General features: G+C 44.9%; 1 protein-coding gene across 2 annotated transcripts in view; it reads left to right on the top strand.

Moving 5' to 3' along the window:
- Window positions 1–20,173, top strand: part of UBQLN1 (ubiquilin 1) — a 240,663-nt gene that overhangs the window by 207,736 nt on the left and 12,754 nt on the right. For both annotated transcript variants that reach the window (XM_029616806.1, XM_029616814.1), the window contains exon 9: window positions 16,485–16,600. In XM_029616806.1, the coding sequence (XP_029472666.1) occupies window positions 16,485–16,600 (116 nt within the window). The remainder of the gene's footprint in view (window positions 1–16,484; window positions 16,601–20,173) is intronic.

Here is a 20,173-nt window from a genome sequence, read left to right as displayed (position 1 = left end):
TACCCTTTCTTACATATCTATTTCCCAAGTGCTCATAATTTTATCAAGTGAATGAGATTTCAAGTCCATTTAATATCTTCTAGATGATAGATATCAAACTTATTAACAGGAGTCTGCTGTATTAACTTCTTAAACTCTATAAGCTCTCTGCCACAGGCAGTTTCGAATGACTTTAAAAGAGCCCAAGGTGATGGGAGACCTGTTGATGGTAGGTCTTTTATCTATGAGGATCTTTCCTGGAGATCCTCAGAGATAAGAGAGCTACCATTAAAGAGTTGGACCACCCTTTGAAGTCACCAACATGCCACAATGGGAAATTTGCTCTAGTAAAATGACCAGGAAAATCTGGGTTGTTCCAAAGAGGGGGAAGAGAAGGAAATGAGGAAAGCTTCATAGATAACAGCAATCTTGTGCTACATTGCCAATATCGATGACATGAAAGGATGAAAGACTTATATGCTTTCTCAAGGAAGGTGTGAAGTCCATAGATGAATAGCAAGGTTTTTATCCCTAGCTAATTCTCTTTCCATTGGGATCTAGTACTTACCAGGAAAATTATTCACCAGCGCACAATATTCTTCAGAAGGGTCACCCAATAATTGATCTTAAAATCCAGAAGCCCCACTTCGTCCTTACCATTAAAGCCGGATAGCATCTGAACTGAACTCTAGGCTTTCTGCCCTGCCAGACAAAAGCAGAAATTTTCTGGCGTTTCTTGAATAAAAAACTAGATGGGACCTGAACAGGCAGCATATCGAACAAAAAAAAAAATAAAAATACAGGGAACTCCTTCAACAGAAATAAAAAATTCAGATCTAACTTGTCTAACTTAGATGGTATTGCTTCCAGATAGTTGGTTTTTGCTCTATTTAAAGGGATATAACTCCTCCAGACATTTTTGTCCCTCGATATGTCCAACTTTCTAGAATGTCTGTTTTAACTTCATTTACTGTATATCCTGAATAGGATTCAAAATATATAGAACCACATCATCTGCAAGCGCAATACAGTTCTTTACTGTCATCTCCTTCAGTCCCCAGAAACCCTGGGTGCTGCCTAATCAGTGCTGCAAAAGGTTCAATGGCCTGGGCAAACGAAAGGGGACAACCCTGTCTAGTACCCCTAAAAAGAGGGAAACTGAGAAAGCATTCCCTTCACCTTAACCTGGGTTACAGGACACACACAGACATTTAAAAAAAATTCTCCCAAAACCAAACTTAATAAAGGATGCATACAAAGAGGGCCACTCAATCCTATCAAACGTTTCTCTGCATCTAAAGAACTAATAGGGATGCCACCACTCTATTCCTGAAATACATTGTTGATTTCACTTATTTCTTGATATTTGTGGATCTATTCATATTTGTATTACCACTCTATTCCTAGCATGATATATCAAATCTAAGGTGGTCCTTACATTAGCTGCTCCTTGTCTTCCTTTTATAAAACTGGTTTGATCTCTTAACCAACATTTCCTGGCGTGTAGCCAGATGGACTCAGTACGAATGGGATAGTATCCGCGTGCTAGCAGTTGGAGACGGATCTGACGTCAGCACGGGGTATATAGCCCCACAGGAAGCGCAGCGATTCAGTAATTTCCGTCTCCAAAGCAGTTTGGAGTGCCTGCACGCTGCTCAGCGTGCTTTCCAAGACTACTTTAATTTTTCTCTTTTCTTGTCGTTCTAGTTTCTTCTTTACCTTTCTACTCGACTCTTAAAGCCCTGCGCTCCTCAGGGGCCGTTCTGTCCGTTCCCCTCAGTTGAGCTTCCCGGGGTGACTGCCGTGGTCCCCCGGAGGTGAAAGCCCTCGGTCCGGCCGAACCGCGGCAGGGGCACAGCCCCCCGGGGACGACTCGGGTGGAGCTTCGAGGCCCTCGGTCCCAGCGTGGACAAGGTAGCGGGTGCTGTTCCTCAAATCGCGGTGGTGAACGGTACTGGCCCCTTCCCCCGCAGCCGGAGACCGCCTGAGTTCCAGCCCGGGAGCGCCGAAGATCTGGTAGGGCGTACGTCTCTTCGCCCCAGGTCTCCGAAGTCTCAATGATCGGCGGCGTGGCAAGCCGTGGAGGACGCCATTTTGTGGCCTTACTCAGGTATTCTGCGCCAGTAATAGGCGCGGCTTTCTTCCTCCTTGTGCGTATGTTGACTTGTTTGCGCATATTGGCTGCCACTGTGAGTATATGCCGCCTATTGCTGCTGTATGCCTTTTTGAATACTATACAGTGTATATTGCTATCTTGCTGAGGGCTGCCTGCCTATTGAATGCCATTAAGCGTCTAGTGCTAACTGCTTAGTGCTATGTGCCTATTGAATGCCATTAAGCGTATATTGCTAACTGCTTAGTGCTGTGTGCCTATTGAATACCATTGAGCGTATATTGCTAACCGCTTAGTGCTGTGTGCCTATTGCATGCCATTTGGCGTATATTGCTGGCTATTGCTGCCGCATATTCTTGCCGTTGTGCGCCTGTCCTATTCAGCGCCTCTTGCTGCCGCATATTCTTGCTGTTGTGCGCCTGTCCTATTCAGCGCCTCTTGCTGCCGCGTATTTATTTCTATTGTGCGCTTGTTGTATTGAGCGCCTATTGCTGCCGCATGTTATTGCTATTGTGCGCCTTTTGTATTGAGCGCCTATTGCTGCCACATGTTGTTGCTATTGTGCGCCTTTTGTATTGAGCGCCTATTGCTGCCGCATGTTATTGCTATTGTGCGCCTTTTGTATTAAGCGCCTATTGCTGCCGCATATTATTGCTATTGTGCGCCTTTTGTATTAAGCGCCTATTGCTGCCGCATATTATTGCTATTGTGCGCCTGTTCTATTTGGTATGGATCAGCACGCGGCTGCATCCTCAGCGGCTCCGCCGCTTGTCTCCGGCATTTTAGCCCTGGGCCTCTGCTCTGCATGCCACCTTAGAGCCACGCACAATAATGAGCCTGATTCCCTCTGTGTCCAATGTGAGGTGGCCGGGGGACCCTCCGGCCAGGACCTGTCTCAGCTGCAGTTTCTGGACAGTTCGCCTGCGGCTACCCCTGATTTAGGGGGCATCTTGACCACTCGGGAATCCCGGGGGATCTGGTACCCCGGCGATTAGAGGCTGCTTCTATTTCCTGGGTAGATCTCTTTAAGGGGATTCATGCCTTTGTCCAGATGCAGACGGCTTCCCGTCCCGGCCCTTCCGTTCCTACTGCTCCTGTTGTTCGTGCTGTGGCGGCGGTGACTGCATCGGCGGCGCCTGCTGCGGCTCCTGCTGTGGTGGCGGCGCCTAGGGATTCTGTTCCTGGGCCCTCCCAGTCCTCTCGGGAACGGGACCTCCCGCCCCTAGACAGTCCAGATCAATCAGACCAGGAGATTTCGCCGGACGAGTCCGACCTTCCGGACGAGGGAGACCTCCCTCCTGGGACTGAGCCATATAGGACCATGAGACGGTTCTTCCCTAGGGAGGACCTCTCTGACCTGGTGTCGCAGTGTCTGGCGGAGTTGCATATCACTGGTCCCAGTGCTTTGGTGCCTCCTGCGCAGAACCCCCTGCTGGAAGGTCTTCGTCCTACAGCCCGCCATTTTCCTTTCCTGCAAGCAGCTCAGCAACTCATCGATTTGGAGTGGATGGCGCCGGCGGCTTCCTTCAAAGGGGGCCGGGCCTTGAGGGGCATGTACCCATTGGCTCCGGCTCTCCAGGACCTGCTGGCGTGTCCTCAGGTGGACGCCTTGGTTAGTGCTGTCGTTAAGCGCACGACCATTCCGGTGGAAGGGGGGACGGCCCTCAGGGGACCCTCACGACAGGCGAATGGACACCTTTCTGAAGCAATCTTTTGAGGTGGCAGCTCTTTCTTTGCGGATTGCGGCCTGCTGCACTGTGGTGACACGTGCTTGCTTGTCTCAGGTCAGGAATAACGCTCCAGCAGCTGACATGGAGTCCGCTCTTTCCTTCCTCACAGATGCCGCATCTGATTTGGTCCGGACTACAGCTAAGGGGATTTCGTCCTCCGTAGCCGCCAGGAGGCAGCTCTGGATCCGACCATGGTCCGCCGATGCACCTTCAAAGTCTCGCCTCATCAGGTTACCCTTTCAGGGCTCATTTCTGTTTGACAGTGACCTTGACAAACTAGCCACTACCTGGGGTGCCTCTCCGGTACCTAGACTGCCGGAAGATCGATCCAGGAGGGGGCAGCGCTCCTTTCCACAGCCCTCCGGGGCAGGAGTGCCCAGGGCTTTGTTCCATATAGGGGGCGCTATCAGACGTCGCGTCCTCAGGCCAGGACTCAGTCCTTTCGGTCCAAGCAGCGCAAGCGGGGGGCTGGACCCGGTGCGGGTCCCGGTCGCGCCCCTCAATGAGAATCCGCCGATCCATCTGGGGGACGGAGCCATAGGGGGCAGGTTAACCCTCTTCTACCCCAGATGGGTCGGGATCACGTCGGACCAGTGGGTCCTCGCCGTTGTCCGAGAAGGATATTTTCTGGACTTTCATCATCTTCCCCCGGACAGGCTAGTGGAATCTTCCTGTCCCCTGCACAAGAAGGCGGCGTTGGAAGCTACCCTAACGAGGCTCCTGTCCTTGAACGCCATCCTCCCAGTACCTGCCTGGGAAGTGAATTCTGGACACTATTCCATTTATTTCATGGTACCCAAGAAAAGGAGGTACCTTTCGGCCTGTTCTGGACCTCAAGTCAGTCAACCGATACTTACGGGTACCGAGGTTTCGCATGGAAACTTTGCGCTCCGTCAAGGCCGCAGTCCAGCCCGGAGAATTCCTCACGGCATTAGACCTGTCAGAAGCATATCTACATATTCCGATCCATCCAGATCATCAGCGTTATCTGCGCTTCAAGGTTCTGGGCCGCCACTTCCAGTTTCGGGCCCTACCCTTCGGGTTGACCACATCTCCACGGACATTCACCAAAGTGGTAGTGGCAGCAGCACTCAGACGGGAAGGGATTCTGCTCCATTATATCCAAGTCTGGATACACAAAAAGAGAGCATGAACAAACCTGAACAAGGGGTATTAATTTGTTCGATACCCCTTGTTCAGGTTTGTTCATGCTCTCTTTTTGTGTATCCAGACTTGGATATAATGGAGCACTTGGTGTCTCACTGTATAGGGGCCTATACCCGGCAGGGGTTGGAAAAGTAAAACCACCCTCTTCTCCTGACTTTACCATCGGACAACTCTCTTCTCCTGACTTTCTTATTGGACAAGTCATTACATATGGTGGCGGGTAGGGATGAGGATCTACTAGTTGATCCCGAGGATCATCCTTTTGTAACCCTTGGTTAATATTTTCATCTTGACCCTTTAATTGGTCTTGTTTTATTCCGGTTATTGTCTTATCTCTTGCTTTTATTTCTATATCAGCATGATATAGGTCTCCTGTTACTGAAAAGAGGGTCCAGACATGTAAATGTTTTTCCAAAGTAGCCTTTTTCTTTTTCTTGTCTTGTAAAAAATGTTTCAGTGGGTACAATCGACTAGGCTGTAAAGAACCCTCCAAGGGCCATGATAGAAAAGGATCCTTTGCTGCATATTTTACCCATTTATCATTTAATTTTTTTATGATTTCCTTCTCAAATGGGAATAATGTAATGACATATTGGAGCGCCGTACAATTCTGGTCACTATCAATATATAAGGTAGTATGCTGGGGGATCTGCTTAAGGGTTATAGCGTTAAGCTCACTATTCCCTATCGCTGTCATTTTAAAGCTGATCCCTTTCCTCTTGATTATGCGACGTACGCCCCTCTGTACAAAATATCCAACAGATAAGCAATCGAAAGCAACAGCGACCCAAAGATATATATAGCATGAATCATCCATTCAACCAAAAATATTAATCCTGAGTACTCGTTAACCCTTTATTCACACAGGACCTGATTTCCGTCTACTCTCCAAGCGCGGTTGATCACTCCGGCTTAAAGGAGATATCAGGAACGTGAATATATTCCTTCAAAAAGTGTTATATTCAGTGTCACCCTCTATCACAGCGTACTATAACGATCGGGGTCCTGCCGCGGTCGCCATTTTGATAATGACCCACAGAATGACAATTCCAACATTGTACAATCCCTACCTGGACGACTGGCTGATCAGGGCGAAATCTCGAGGAGAGAGCCTTCGGACAACCGACAGAGTGATCGCCCTTCTGGAAAGCTTGGGCTGGGTAATCAACCTCAGCAAGAGCTGTCTACAACCTTCCCAGTCGATAGAATATCTGGGGGTGCAGTTCGACACCCGGGCGGACACGGTCAGTCTTACGACCAAGAGACAGTTGAAACTTCGGCAGCGTATCCAGTATCTGATGGGAGCCAGTCGGCCCATAGCCTGGGATTATCTACAGGTTCTGGGTCTCATGGCATCCACCCTGGAAGTGGTGCCTTGGGCGCGGGCCCATATGAGACCTCTACAGCATTCTCTGCTCTCTCGCTGGAGCCCCCGTCAACGGGCCTATTCCACACACCTTCCTCTACCGGCCGGAGTTCGGACCCACTTGCGGTGGTGGTTGCGGTCCAACCACCTGAACAAGGGATCGAGGATGTCCTCGCCCACGTGGACCTTGCTCACCACGGATGCCAGCCTGAGCGGCTGGGGAGCACATTGCGAAGAGCTCACCGCGCAAGGGCGGTGGTCCAGAGAGGAGTCCACATGGAACATCAATCGCCTGGAGGCCCGAGCGGTTCGTTTGGCATGCCTTCAATTCGCTCTCAGACTGCAGCACAGGGCTGTCAGAGTGATGTCCGACAACGCCCCCACGGTGGCATACATCAACCGGCAGGGCGGAACCAGGAGCCGACAAGTATCTCTGGAAATCGCCCCACTGATGGCCTGGGCGGAGGCGAATCTGCAGGACATCTCCGCCGTCCACATTGCCGGGAAGGACAACATCACAGCAGATTTCCTCAGCAGGGAAAGCTTGAATCCGGGAGAGTGGCAGCTCTCGCCCGCTGCCTTCCAGATGATCGTGGATCATTGGGGGATGCCGGACATGGATTTACTGGCGGACAAGTCCAACGCCCAAGTACCCAAATACTTCAGCCGCAAGCGCGACCCGTTCTCGCGCGGAATCGACGCCCTGGTGCAGACATGGCCCCCAGGGACTCTGCTGTATGCCTTTCCTCCGTGGCCTCTGCTAAGCACCGGGGCCTAGTTCTTCTAGTGGCACCAGACTGGCCAAGAAGACCCTGGTATGCGGACATGAGAAGACTGCTGGCGGGGGAGCCTCTTCCCCTGCCTCCTCGCCGGGACCTTCTACGTCAAGGTCCCATTCTTCCCGAGGATCCGGCTCAATTCTCTCTTACGGTATGGCCCTTGAGAGGGCTAGATTAAAGAAGAAGGGTTACTCGGAGCCCGTGATTTCCATCCTCCTCCGAGCTCGCAAGTTCTCCACATCCCTCACATACATCCGGATCTGGCGTGTTTTTGAAGCATGGTGCGACACTCACGGCACCAATCCACATGCCACCACAATCCCTATTGTATTGGATTTTCTGCAGGATAGCCTTCAGAAGGGTCTGTCCCTTAGTTCCATCAAAGTTCAGGTTGCTGCGCTGTCTTGCTATGGTCCCAGGAGGGACGGCAAGACCATCGCCAAGCACCCAGATGTTTCTCGCTTCCTGCAGGGAGTCAAGCATATTCGTCCACCACTAAGGTGGCCTGTGCCGTTGTGGAACCTCAACCTTGTTTTGGATTTCCTCGCGGGATCCACCTTCAGGCCCCTTCGGGGCCTGTCCCTCCGTTCTCTAACCCTGAAGATGGTATTCTTGCTGGCGGTGTGTTCGGCACGCCGCATCTCAGAGCTACAGGCACTGTCCTGCCGGGATCCCTTTCTCCGAATCACTCCAGAGGCTATCCATTTCCGAACAGTTCCCTCCTTTCTCCCTAAAGTGGTTTCACAGTTCCATCTTAACCAGACTATCTCCCTGCCTACCACGGCGGGGCTGAAGAAATCCGAAGACGGGCGTTTGTTGCGCCATCTCGATATTGGCAGATTGCTGCCCAGATATTTGGAGCTTACACAAGACCTACGAAAGACGGACCGTCTGTTCGTTCTGCACAGCGGAAGAAGCAGGGTGAGGCGGCCTCTCGGCCCACCATTGCCCGCTGGATCAAAGACGTGGTCAGAGCCGCCTACGTGGAGGCCGGGAAGACTCCGCCTCTCCAGGTCAAGGCTCATTCTACCAGAGCCCAAGCGGCATCTTGGGCTGAATCTAGGATGCTGTCGCCGGCGGAAATCTGTAGGGCGGCGACGTGGTCCTCCCTCCATACCTTTTCCAGATTCTACCGTCTGGATGTCCAGGCCAGGGAGGACTCAGCTTTTGCGAGGGCGGTACTACATGGTCCTCAGGCAGCCTCCCGCCCAGGCTGGGTAAAGCTTTTGTACATCCCATTCGTACTGAGTCCATCTGGCTACACTCCAGGAAATGTTTGGATTACTTACCTGATAATCTCCTTTTCCTTAGTGTAGACAGATGGACTCAGCATCCCGCCCAGCTGCCTGTGTACATGGGTTTCACCGATTCCAGGTACGCCATGGCATTTGTTCTATATAAGAGCATACACTCTACCAGGTGTCGGCGCCTTCCGGTTGGGACTGCTGGCGGTCTCCAGCCACTGTCAATCGGTTGGGGGAATCCTGTTTTTCACTTTTTCACTTTTCACTGAGCGTCAGTACACACATCCATAACAGCTTTTGCAAGGAAGATTACTGAATCGCTGCGCTTCCTGTGGGGCTATATACCCCGTGCTGACGTCAGATCCGTCTCCAACTGCTAGCACGTGGATACTATCCCATTCGTACTGAGTCCATCTGTCTACACTAAGGAAAAGGGGATTACCAGGTAAGTAATCCAAACAATAGGAGCACCTGCTCTACCCTACCAGCCAGAATCTTAGCCAAAATCTTATACTTCAGAAGCAAAATTGACCTATAGGAGCTAAAATCCTTACGTTCAATATGAATTAGAGATAGGACAGGGATGATTAACTCTGGTCCTCGAGAGCCACAAATAGACCAGGTTTTCAGGATATCCACAATGAATATGCATGAGATCTGCATATAATGGAGGCAGTGCATGCAAACGTATCTCATGCATATTCATTGTGGATATCTTGAAAACCAGGCTTGTTTGTGGCTCTCAAGGGCTGGAGTTGGCCATGCCTGAGACAGAAGGTGAAAGTGATTTTCCCTGCAATACCCTGTTGTACATTGCCACCAGCGTAGGAGCACTAGAGTCTAAGAATGTCTGATAAAACAAACAAGCAAAACCAATTTTACTAGGATTCTTACCACCATTCTGAGCTCCAATTGCAATTTTAACCTCCTGAACAGTAATTAAAGCAGAGCTTCCCAAACCTGTCCTGGGGACCCCCACGGCCAGTCGGGTTTTCAGAATATCCACAATGAATATGCATGAGAAATTTGCATATCATGGAGACTCGGTACATGCAATTTTAACTCATGCATATTCATTGTGGATATCCTGAAAACCCAACTGGCTGTAGGGTCCCCAGGACAGGTTTGGAGAAGCTCTGAATTAAGGCCTTCATATAACCAGTCCCCTCTTCTGGTAACATGGGAAGAGACAAGCTACCTAAGAAGGAAATGATCTTCTCATCACTGAGATCACAAGTATACAAAGTAGACTAATACTCCCTAAATGAATCACAATTAGTTTTGAATGTTGCAAGGAAGTGCTTGTTCCAACTTTTGGGAGGGTAAGGTGAGGTTGGAGCTAAAGAGGGCTGAGACCAAGAATCAGTGATATCACTCCAATGTTGTGTGTGAAGTGGTATTACATGAAAGCTATTTTAAAATACCTTGTGTAGAAAATCAGTAAATCTTTGCAGTTTAAGCAGATGTTTTATGATAATGCCAATAAGGTAGATAGACTGGCTCACAAGTTGAAAGCTGCAGTATGCTCTAATCTGATAAAGATTCGGACCTCTTCTGGGGAACATTTGTGATATCAGTAAATCAACTTCCATTTGGTAGTGGCCCTAGCTGCCGTTGGAAAGAGGATAACCAATGGGACAGTGCTATACCGGGGTACAAATTATATCGCAATGACAGAGAGGAGCAGTCGGGAGGAGGTGTGGCGCTTTATGTCCGGGATGGCATAGAGTCCAACAGGATAAACATCCTGCATGAGACTAAATACAAAATTGAATCTTTATGGGTAGAAATCCCTTGTGTATCAGGGAAGACTACAGTGATAGGGGTATACTACCGTCCACCTGGTCAAGATGGTGAGATGGACAGTGAAATGCTAAGAGAAATTAGGGAAGCTAACCAAATTGGTAGTGCAGTAATAATGGGAGACTTCAATTACCCCAATATAGACTGGGTAAATGTATCATCGGGTCACGCTAGAGAGATAACGTTCCTGGATGGAATAAATGATAGCTTTATGGAGCAATTGGTTCAGGAACCGACGAGAGAGGGAGCAATTTTAGATCTAATTCTCAGTGGAGCACAGGACTTGGTGAGAGAGGTAACGGTGGTGGGGCCGCTTGGCAATAGTGATCATAATATGATCAAATTTGATTTAATGACTGGAAAAGGAACAGTGTGCAAATCCAAGGCTCTCGTGCTAAACTTTCAAAAGGGAAACTTTGATAAAATGAGAAAAATTGTTAGAAAAAAACTGAAAGGAGCAGCTACAAAAGTAAAAAATGTCCAAGAGGCGTGGTCATTGTTAAAAACTACCATTCTAGAAGCACAGTCCAGATGTATTCCACACATTAAGAAAGGTGGAAAGAAGGCAAAACGATTACCGGCATGGTTAAAAGGGGAGGTGAAAGAAGCTATTTTAGCCAAAAGATCTTCATTCAAAAATTGGAAGAAGGATCCAACAGAAGAAAATAGGATAAAGCATAAACATTGGCAAGTTAAATGTAAGACAGGCTAAGAGAGAATTTGAAAAGAAGTTGGCTGTAGAGGCAAAAACTCACAGTAAAAACTTTTTTAAATATATCCGAAGCAGAAAGCCTGTGAGGGAGTCAGTTGGACCGTTAGATGATCGAGGGGTTAAAGGGGCACTTAGAGAAGATAAGGCCATCGCGGAAAGATTAAATGATTTCTTTGCTTCGGTGTTTACTGAAGAGGATGTTGGGGAGGTACCCGTAATGGAGAAGGTTTTCATGGGTAATGATTCAGATGGACTGAATCAAATCACGGTGAACCTAGAAGATGTGCTAGGCCTGATTGACAAACTGAAGAGTAGTAAATCACCTGGACCGGATGGTATACACCCCAGAGTTCTGAAGGAACTAAAAAATGAAATTTCAGACCTATTAGTACAAATTTGTAACTTATCATTAAAATCATCCATTGTACCTGAAGACTGGAGGATAGCAAATGTAACCCCAATATTTAAAAAGGGCTCCAGGGGTGATCCGGGAAACTACAGACCGGTTAGCCTGACTTCAGTGCCAGGAAAAATAGTGGAAAGTGTTCTAAACATCAAAATCACAGAACATATAGAAAGACATGGTTTAATGGAACAAAGTCAGCATGGCTTTACCCAGGGCAAGTCTTGCCTCACAAATCTGCTTCACTTTTTTGAAGGAGTTAATAAACATGTGGATAAAGGTGAACCGGTAGATATAGTATACTTGGATTTTCAGAAGGCGTTTGACAAAGTTCCTCATGAGAGGCTTCTAGGAAAAGTAAAAAGTCATGGGATAGGTGGCGATGTCCTTTCGTGGATTGCAAACTGGCTAAAAGACAGGAAACAGAGAGTAGGATTAAATGGGCAATTTTCTCAGTGGAAGGGAGTGGACAGTGGAGTGCCTCAGGGATCTGTATTGGGACCCTTACTGTTCAATATATTTATAAATGATCTGGAAAGAAATACGACGAGTGAGATAATCAAATTTGCAGATGACACAAAATTGTTCAGAGTAGTTAAATCACAAGCAGATTGTGATAAATTGTAGGAAGACCTTGTGAGACTGGAAAATTGGGCATCCAAATGGCAGATGAAATTTAATGTGGATAAGTGCAAGGTGATGCATATAGGGAAAAATAACTCATGCTATAATTACACGATGTTGGGTTCCATATTAGGTGCTACAACCCAAGAAAGAGATCTAGGTGTCATAGTGGATAACACATTGAAATAGTCGGTTCAGTGTGCTGCGGCAGTCAAAAAAGCAAACAGAATGTTGGGAATTATTAGAAAAGGAATGATGAATAAAACGGAAAATGTCATAATGCCTCTGTATCGCTCCATGGTGAGACCGCACCTTGAATACTGTGTACAATTCTGGTCGCCGCATCTCAAAAAAGATATAATTGCGATGGAGAAGGTACAGAGAAGGGCTACCAAAATGATAAGGGGAATGGAACAACTCCCCTATGAGGAAAGACTAAAGAGGTTAGGACTTTTCAGCTTGGAGAAGAGACGACTGAGGGGGGATATGATAGAGGTGTTTAAAATCATGAGAGGTCTAGAACGGGTAGATGTGAATCGGTTATTTACTCTTTCGGATAGTAGAAAGACTAGGGGACACTCCATGAAGTTAGCATGGGGCACGTTTAAAACTAATCGGAGAAAGTTCTTTTTTACTCAACGCACAATTAAACTCTGGAATTTGTTGCCAGAGAATGTGGTTCGTGCAGTAAGTATAGCTGTGTTTAAAAAAGGATTGGATAAGTTCTTGGAGGAGAAGTCCATTACCTGCTATTAAGTTCACTTAGAGAATAGCCACTGCCATTAGCAATGGTTACATGGAATAGACTTAGTTTTTGGGTACTTGCCAGGTTCTTATGGCCTGGATTGGCCACTGTTGGAAACAGGATGCTGGGCTTGATGGACCCTTGGTCTGACCCAGTATGGCATTTTCTTATGTTCTTAATGTAACCCCCGAAACCACCTCAGTGGCATCCGTAATAGCAGAGCAAACATTACGTTTAGGCAGGCAGTTGTCAGCTTCCAAATGCATGAAACGTTATCCCTAATATCTAAAGAGTAGCACAAAGAAACTGGGTATGGTCTGACATCAAAATAGGCTAGGAAGGTAAAGTTTCTAGATTAAATAAATGAGCAACTGGTCCAGGAACTGATAAAAGGGGGAGCCATTTTAGACCTAATTCTTAGTAAAACACAGGATAATAGTGCAAGAGATGACACTAGTGGAGCCGCTCATCAACAGTAATAATGTGATCAAAACTGAGTTAATGACTGGAGGGAGGACATTAAGTAAATCTACTGCTCTAGCATTTAATTGCTAAAAGGGAGACTTTGATTAAATGAGGAAAATAGATAGGGAGAATGTGAAGCTACAAAAGTTAAGAGTTTACATCAGGTGTGAACATTGTTTAAAAATACCATCTTAGAAGCCCAGACCAGATGTAATCCATCCATTAGAAAAGGTGGAAGGAATGTCAAACTGTTGGAAAAAGCAACAAACTGAAGAAAATAGGAAAAAGGATAAGCATTGACAAGTTTGAACATTGATAAAGCAGGCAAAAAGAGGGTTTGAAAAAAAGCTGGCCAAAGAAACAAAATCTCATAAAACTTTTTAAAATATATTCGAAGCAGGAAGCCTGTGAGGAAGTTGGTTGGACTGTTAGATGATCGAAGGGTTAAAGGGGGCACTTAAGGAATATAAAGCCATAGCGAAAAGACTAAATTAATTCTTTGCTTTGGTGTTTACTGAAGAAGGTGGGGAGATACCCATGCCAGAAACAATATAGAATGGTGATGATTTGGAAGAACTGGAACAAATCACATAAGAACATAAGAAATTGCCATGCTGGTTCAGAGCAAGGGTTCATCAAGCCCAGCATCCTGTTTCCAACAGAGGCCGAACCTGGCAAGAACCCAAACACTAAGAAGATCCCATGCAACTGATGCCAGTAATAGCAGAGGCCATTCCCTAAGTCAACTTGATTAATAGCAGTAGCAAATCACTTGGACCAGATGGTTTAAATCCCAGAGTTCTGAAAGAACTCAAAAATGAAATTGCAGATCCATTGCTAGTAATTTGTAACCTATCATTAAAATAGTTTGTTGTACCTGAAGATTGGAGGGTGACCAGTTTGACACCAATCTTTAAAAAGGACCCTGGGGTGATCTGGGAAACTATAGATCAGTGAGCCTAACTTTATTTATTTATTTATTTAAGGCTTTTATATACCGACTTTCTTGATACAAATCAAATCAACTCTGTTTACATCGAACAAAGCAGTTAACTGTAACCAAATAACAGGAGATTCAGATTGAAGAAGCAAAAAGTTACATTGTAACAGGGGCACAAAAACTGGGGATAGGAAATATAGGGGGGAGAACAGAGATAAATAACTTTTTACAGAAGAAGGTGTGGGAGGGAGGCAAGGAAAATCATACACATTATTCTGCCGGGGAAAATAATACTCATTATTCTTAAGAACAAAATCAAATAACATATAGAAAGACATGATTTAAATAGACATAGCCTCCCCTCCCCCCCGCCCCCTTGCTACTCTGCCTTCTGCAGTAGCATACACCTCATGTATGGTGGGGATGTGACCAACTACAAAAACAATGTTCTCAGAGGACTTGAAATGGAAATACTGCCTAATAGATGTTCCTTACTGCTCCTTCCTCCCTAGCAAGAAAGTGTCTCTGTGGCACAGTGGCGTAGCCACGGGTGGGTCATGGCCCACCCACTTTGGGCTCAGGCCCACCCAACCCAGGGCTGTTTTGCACCGGAAGAAGCCTGTTGGAGTAATGCTGTTGTGGGATCTCATCCCTGCGATGGCAAAGAGGGCCTCAGAAGCAAGGCCGGCCCAGGATCCCATCCCCATGGCAGCAGACACAGGAGTTTGTCTGTGCCTAATGAAAAGACCTGTGTGTATGTGGATTAGAATGCGAGCTTGAATGTGTATATATGGGTGAGAATGGGAGCCTGTGTGGGCGGTGGGGGGGAGGGTGAGAATGGGAACCTGGGCATGAGTGAGAATGGAAGCCTGGGTATGTGTCTGTATGTAGAAGAATGGGAGCTTGTGGGAGGGGGGGGGGGGGGGAGAGCATATGATGGTAAGAGCTTCTGTGTGTGAGGGATTTCTGTGACAGAAAGCATGAGCCTGTTTGTGTATGATGGAGGAATGAAAGAAGACAGTAGAAGAGAGACCTGAAAAGGAATTAGGAAATGACTGATAAGGGAAAAGTGGGGAAAGAGACCTGGACCAACTGATTAGAGAAATACGAAGATCAGACGACAAAGGTTAAAAAAAAAAAGATTCTAACAATTTGAATATGCTATCTTTTGGAATGTGCATTTCTTATTTTTGTTTTTTGCTCTTTCTTCGGTATTTACTGTTCAGAGTCTAGTTTCTCAGGCTTTCTGTTTCGGTTTTGTCTGCATGTTTGTTTCTAATTTGTAGTTTGTTTTGCCTGTATATGAATGAAGTGCGGTATTTCTTCTAGTGTATACTTTCTTTGTAGCAGTCCAGCTTGTTCTGTTATTCCAGTAGGAGATGTATTAATGTTCTAGGGCCTATGTAGTAGTTGCATTGCTGCTTTTTCATAAGGTTGCTGTTATTTGAGTACTGAAAATCAGAGCTGTGATTATACGGTTTGGCAAGGTTCTAGATGTCTTCATTGCAGAAGTTTGTGTTACTTCACAAAATAGCATTGGAGGGATACTTTTTGCTGAGGTGACATCAGAATTAGATTTTTTTTCATGTTGGCTGTAATGTGAATTGTCCTAGCTCTGCACCTGTTCTGATGATTAATGCTATTTTATTGTAGTTAGGATGATTTTTTACTTTCTGCAAAGAGTTCATGAAAATACATTATCTTGTTTATTACATGATTGGATCCGTTTTTCTTTGCTTTTTACAAGATGTGCGTTTATAAACGCCAATAAATATAAAATACAGATTAAGGAATTTTTAATTCTAAGTGCTTGAAATGAGTAAAATGTTTTAAAGTTTCACGCATGATGCATAATTGTTGCAAACTACTTAGAAAGCCATTTGAGGGTACAGTATATGGCGTTATTTATCAATATGACTACAATAGTAGGTCTCAGACCTGCATGCCTACAGCTCACCCCTATTAACCCTCTGTCTACACAAAAAATCAGTTCTGGCTACTCCATTACTATGACAAATCCTAGGATCACTTCTCCCACTGACACTTCTTGCGTGTCACTTTTCCCCTTTGCCTCAGGTTCTCACATAGATTCTTGTCCCAAAAAACGTGCAATCTATCATACAAATCACTAATAACATTGTAGCATTTAGTTCAGTTTTATTTTATGATATTGTTCTAGCTGCCTGTAAATTGGTGAGTTTCTTTGAAATGTATGTGATCCACAAATATATGCAAATTTTTTAAAAAATAGGCTAAAAAGATTGCATTGTCATGTTTCCACTTGACTACAATGAAATGGCCTTGACTTTGACATAAGACTGAACAGAACTCTAAATATCTGCAAATTGTCAGTTCTGTAAACTGATTTTTAGCAGCTTCTGTAGTTATACTAATGATTTGTTTCCTGTGTTTAGATGCAGAATCCTGACACATTATCAGCCATGTCAAACCCTAGAGCGATGCAAGCTTTGTTACAGATTCAACAGGGTTTGCAGACATTGGCCACTGAAGCACCAACACTTATACCAGGGTAAGATAATTCTGCATCTTTTGATCTTCTAAGTCTGCCAGGACCTTGTGGTGACAACCCCAAAAATTGTATATTGACCCATAATTACCAGTTCATTATAACTCCTCTGATAAATTGTTCATATATTTAATGGTTTATCATATTTCTCCTTTCTTATCTTTCTACCTGTCTGTCCTCATATGCTTTAAAATAAATACCACAGACCATTTTAGTAGACACTCTCCAAATCAACTGCATCCTGTTTCTATTCTTTTGAAGGTGCGGTCTCCAGAATTGTACACTATTCCAAATGAGGTCTCACCAAGGGGCAATATCACTTTTTTTTTTTTCTGCTGACCATTTCTCTCCCTATGCACCCAAGCATCTTTCTGGCTTTTGCTGTCACCTTATCTACTTGTTTGGCCAACTTGAGCACCAGGTTTTCATTTCTTTGGATTCAAACAGGCTAGGAGTAGCAGTAAAACAGTAAACAATTTATTGCACTCTAAAATTAACATCTCACATCATGGGAGAGAATACAACAAAGCTCAAAAACTTAATCACAAAATTACATTAAAATAAATATTTAAAACATATAATTTAAATATATAGAGCTCTAACTGGATAGCAGAATGCATTTAGTTTGGTTTGAAGCAAGGTAGACAAAACTTAAGAATATAGTGAAAGCAAACTTCATAAGACAAGGAAATATGAGGCATGGACCATTTGTAGGACTCTCAGCTTGAGATTTGCCCGAGCCTGCCTAGCCTCAGCCAGTCTAAGGAAGATGATAGATTCTGTGGATCAGATCTCATGATTAGCAGTTTGTAGAATTGCAAATTTGCCATCAGGATTTTTATTGTTATGGGGCCATTAGGGCTCATAATTCATCACATGCTTTTCTTGGCTGTGCAGTGGGTTTGACAGCCACTAAATCTCAACAAAAAGCAAAAGTTGGCTATATAGCAACTGCTCTTCCAGCCACTATATGGTAACAAAAAGAGAAAGGTGCACTGTTAGCTGGCTAAATGAATATTTGGGCACATATCCAGTTAAATTCTAGCCGATAAATAAGCTAGGAGGCTAGAACTTTAGTTGGATAAGTTAGGGACGTGCCGGAGGCATAACTGAAACACGTTTTATAGTGTACTGATTTTCATGTATTCGTTTATAAATATGCTGATTATTAAGTATTAGCTATTAGATATCTTCCCTGTAATAAGTGGTCTTGACTGTAATAGCATCCTGATTCTGAAATGTTACTTTGTAAACTGTTGTGATCTTGATTTGGAATGACAGTATATAACATTTTTTAAATAAATAACCATTGGGAGGAGGAGTTAGCTGGCTAAGTTAACCAGCTAATTCCGAGGTTCAGTGTTAGCTGAATGACTTAGCTGGCTAAGTCTGGTCAGGCCAAAAAGCTGTCCTAAAGTCGATCACACACTCCGTTCGCGGCACACTGGGGACCTTCACCTTCGCTGCGAACGGAACACATCCCGCAGGACGCACTCCGTTCACGGCAAACCAGGGTCTCCTCTATTTTCTGCACAGAATTCCCCCAGGACTAAATTGGGGGGGAGAGGCTTTGGTAAGAGAGATGACCAAGAACCCAATGGTCACTCTGACAGAGCTCCAGTGTTCCATTGTGGAGATGGGAGAACTTTCCAGGGCGACAATCATTTTTATAGTACTCTGCCAATCAAACCTTTTATGTGCCCTGTATTTAACAGGTAACCAATGGAGGTCTTTTAATATTGGCGTAATATGATCAGATCTTCTAGTTCCCATTATAAGTCTACCTGCTGAGTTCTGCAATAATTGCAATGGTCTTGTAACATTTGCTGGTAGGCCCAAAACATTGAGTTACAGTAATCTAGTTTCGACAAAACAAGAGCTTGTAGAACTGTTCTGAAATCTTTAGGAAATAAGGTTTCAATCTTTTAAGAACATTTAATTTAAAATACCCATCATTAATGATTTTTTTCACGCACGCTTTCAGTGTGAATTCAGTCTAGGAAAATCCCTAGATCTTGGAGCTCCAGGGAAATGGGATAGTTTTTAGCAGCTTCCAGAATTTCAAGTTCCTTTGCCTGGCTTAATTTAGGGCAGATATATAAAATTTCAGTCTTTTTTTTGTATTCAGAGAGAGGTTCATTTGGGTTAATACTTTATCAATGGCAGCTTGATAGATTTCCCAAAGTTTTAGAGTTAGTTCAATTGATTTTTCGATCGGAATTAAAATCTGTACATCGTCCGCGTATATAAAGTGCAAAAGACTGAAACCAGATAAAATTCCTCATAAACAGGCCGATACAGTAAAGTCCGCGCGCGATTCTGTATTTAAATTAGGCCCAGCGGTAAAAATGGGCAAAAGGAGGCACTAGGGACACTAGCGCGTCCCTAGCACCTCCTTTTTGACAGGAGCGGCGGCTGTCAGCAGGTTTGACAGCCGACGCTCAATTTTGCCAGCATTGGTTCTCGAGCCCGCTGACAGCCACGGGCTCGGAAACCGGACACCGGCAAAATTGAGTGTCCGGTTTTCGGCCTGAAAGCCGTGGGCCGAATTCAAATTTTTTAAAACATTTTTTTACTCTTCGGGACTCCGACTTAATATTGCCATGATATTAAGTCGGAGTCCCAGTGCCAGAAGAAATTTAGCGCCAACCTTGGGTCGGCGTTAATTTCTGAAAGTAAAATGTGCGGCTTGGCTGCACATTTTACTTCTGTATCCCGCGCGCATACCTAATAGGGCCATCAACATGCATTTGCATGTTGAGGGCGCTATTAGGTGCCATGGGTTGGACGAATAAGGGGTAAGGGAAAACACACGTCCAAGAGGAGGCTAACAGTGCGCTCCGTCGGAGCGCACTGTACTGTATCGGCCTGAAAGGAAGCATATAGATATTAAAAAGGGTCACGAACAGAGAAGATCCCTGAGGAACATCATGTTGAAGATAAATTGGTTGAGATTCTTTATCATGAAGTTTAACTTTAAAAGATCTATTCATTAGGTAAGAGTCAAACGATTAAAACGCAGTGTCTTTTATACCTATTTTGTTTAATCTATCTAAGAGACTTTTATGGTTGACTGTATCAAACGCCTATGATATATCTAGCATAATCAGAAAATAAGTTTGGCTGTTGTCAGTTCCTCGAAGGGTAATATCCTGTAATGATGCTAACAGAGTTTCAGTGCTAAAATGTTTTCTGAATCCATGTTGTGCAGGGTATAGGGTACTATGTGTTTCAAGGTAATCTGATAGTTGTTTAATTACCTTCTCTAAAATTTTAGAAATACAAGGTAAATTAGAAATTGGTCTTAAATTTGATAAATCATGAAAACTGGATTGAGAATTTTTAATGATTGGTTTAACAACTGCCATTTTTAATATTTCTGGAACCGTTGCTTCAGTAATAGATAAATTATATCTGCAGTCGGTTTGGAGACTATATTGGTGACTGTTTTTAATAGCTTTATTGGTATGTGGTTGTCTTGGTGAGACTGATTCAGCCTTCCTTTGAACCCCTACAGTCCCGTGGTCTGAAGTTCCTCACCTGGAAAATCATATTCCTGGTGGCGGTCAGTGAGCT

This window comes from Rhinatrema bivittatum, chromosome 1 (assembly GCF_901001135.1).
Source record: "Rhinatrema bivittatum chromosome 1, aRhiBiv1.1, whole genome shotgun sequence".
Taxonomy (NCBI): domain Eukaryota; kingdom Metazoa; phylum Chordata; class Amphibia; order Gymnophiona; family Rhinatrematidae; genus Rhinatrema; species Rhinatrema bivittatum.
The sequence above is the reverse complement of the archived record's forward strand: the minus strand, read 5'-3'. Positions and strand labels throughout refer to the sequence as shown.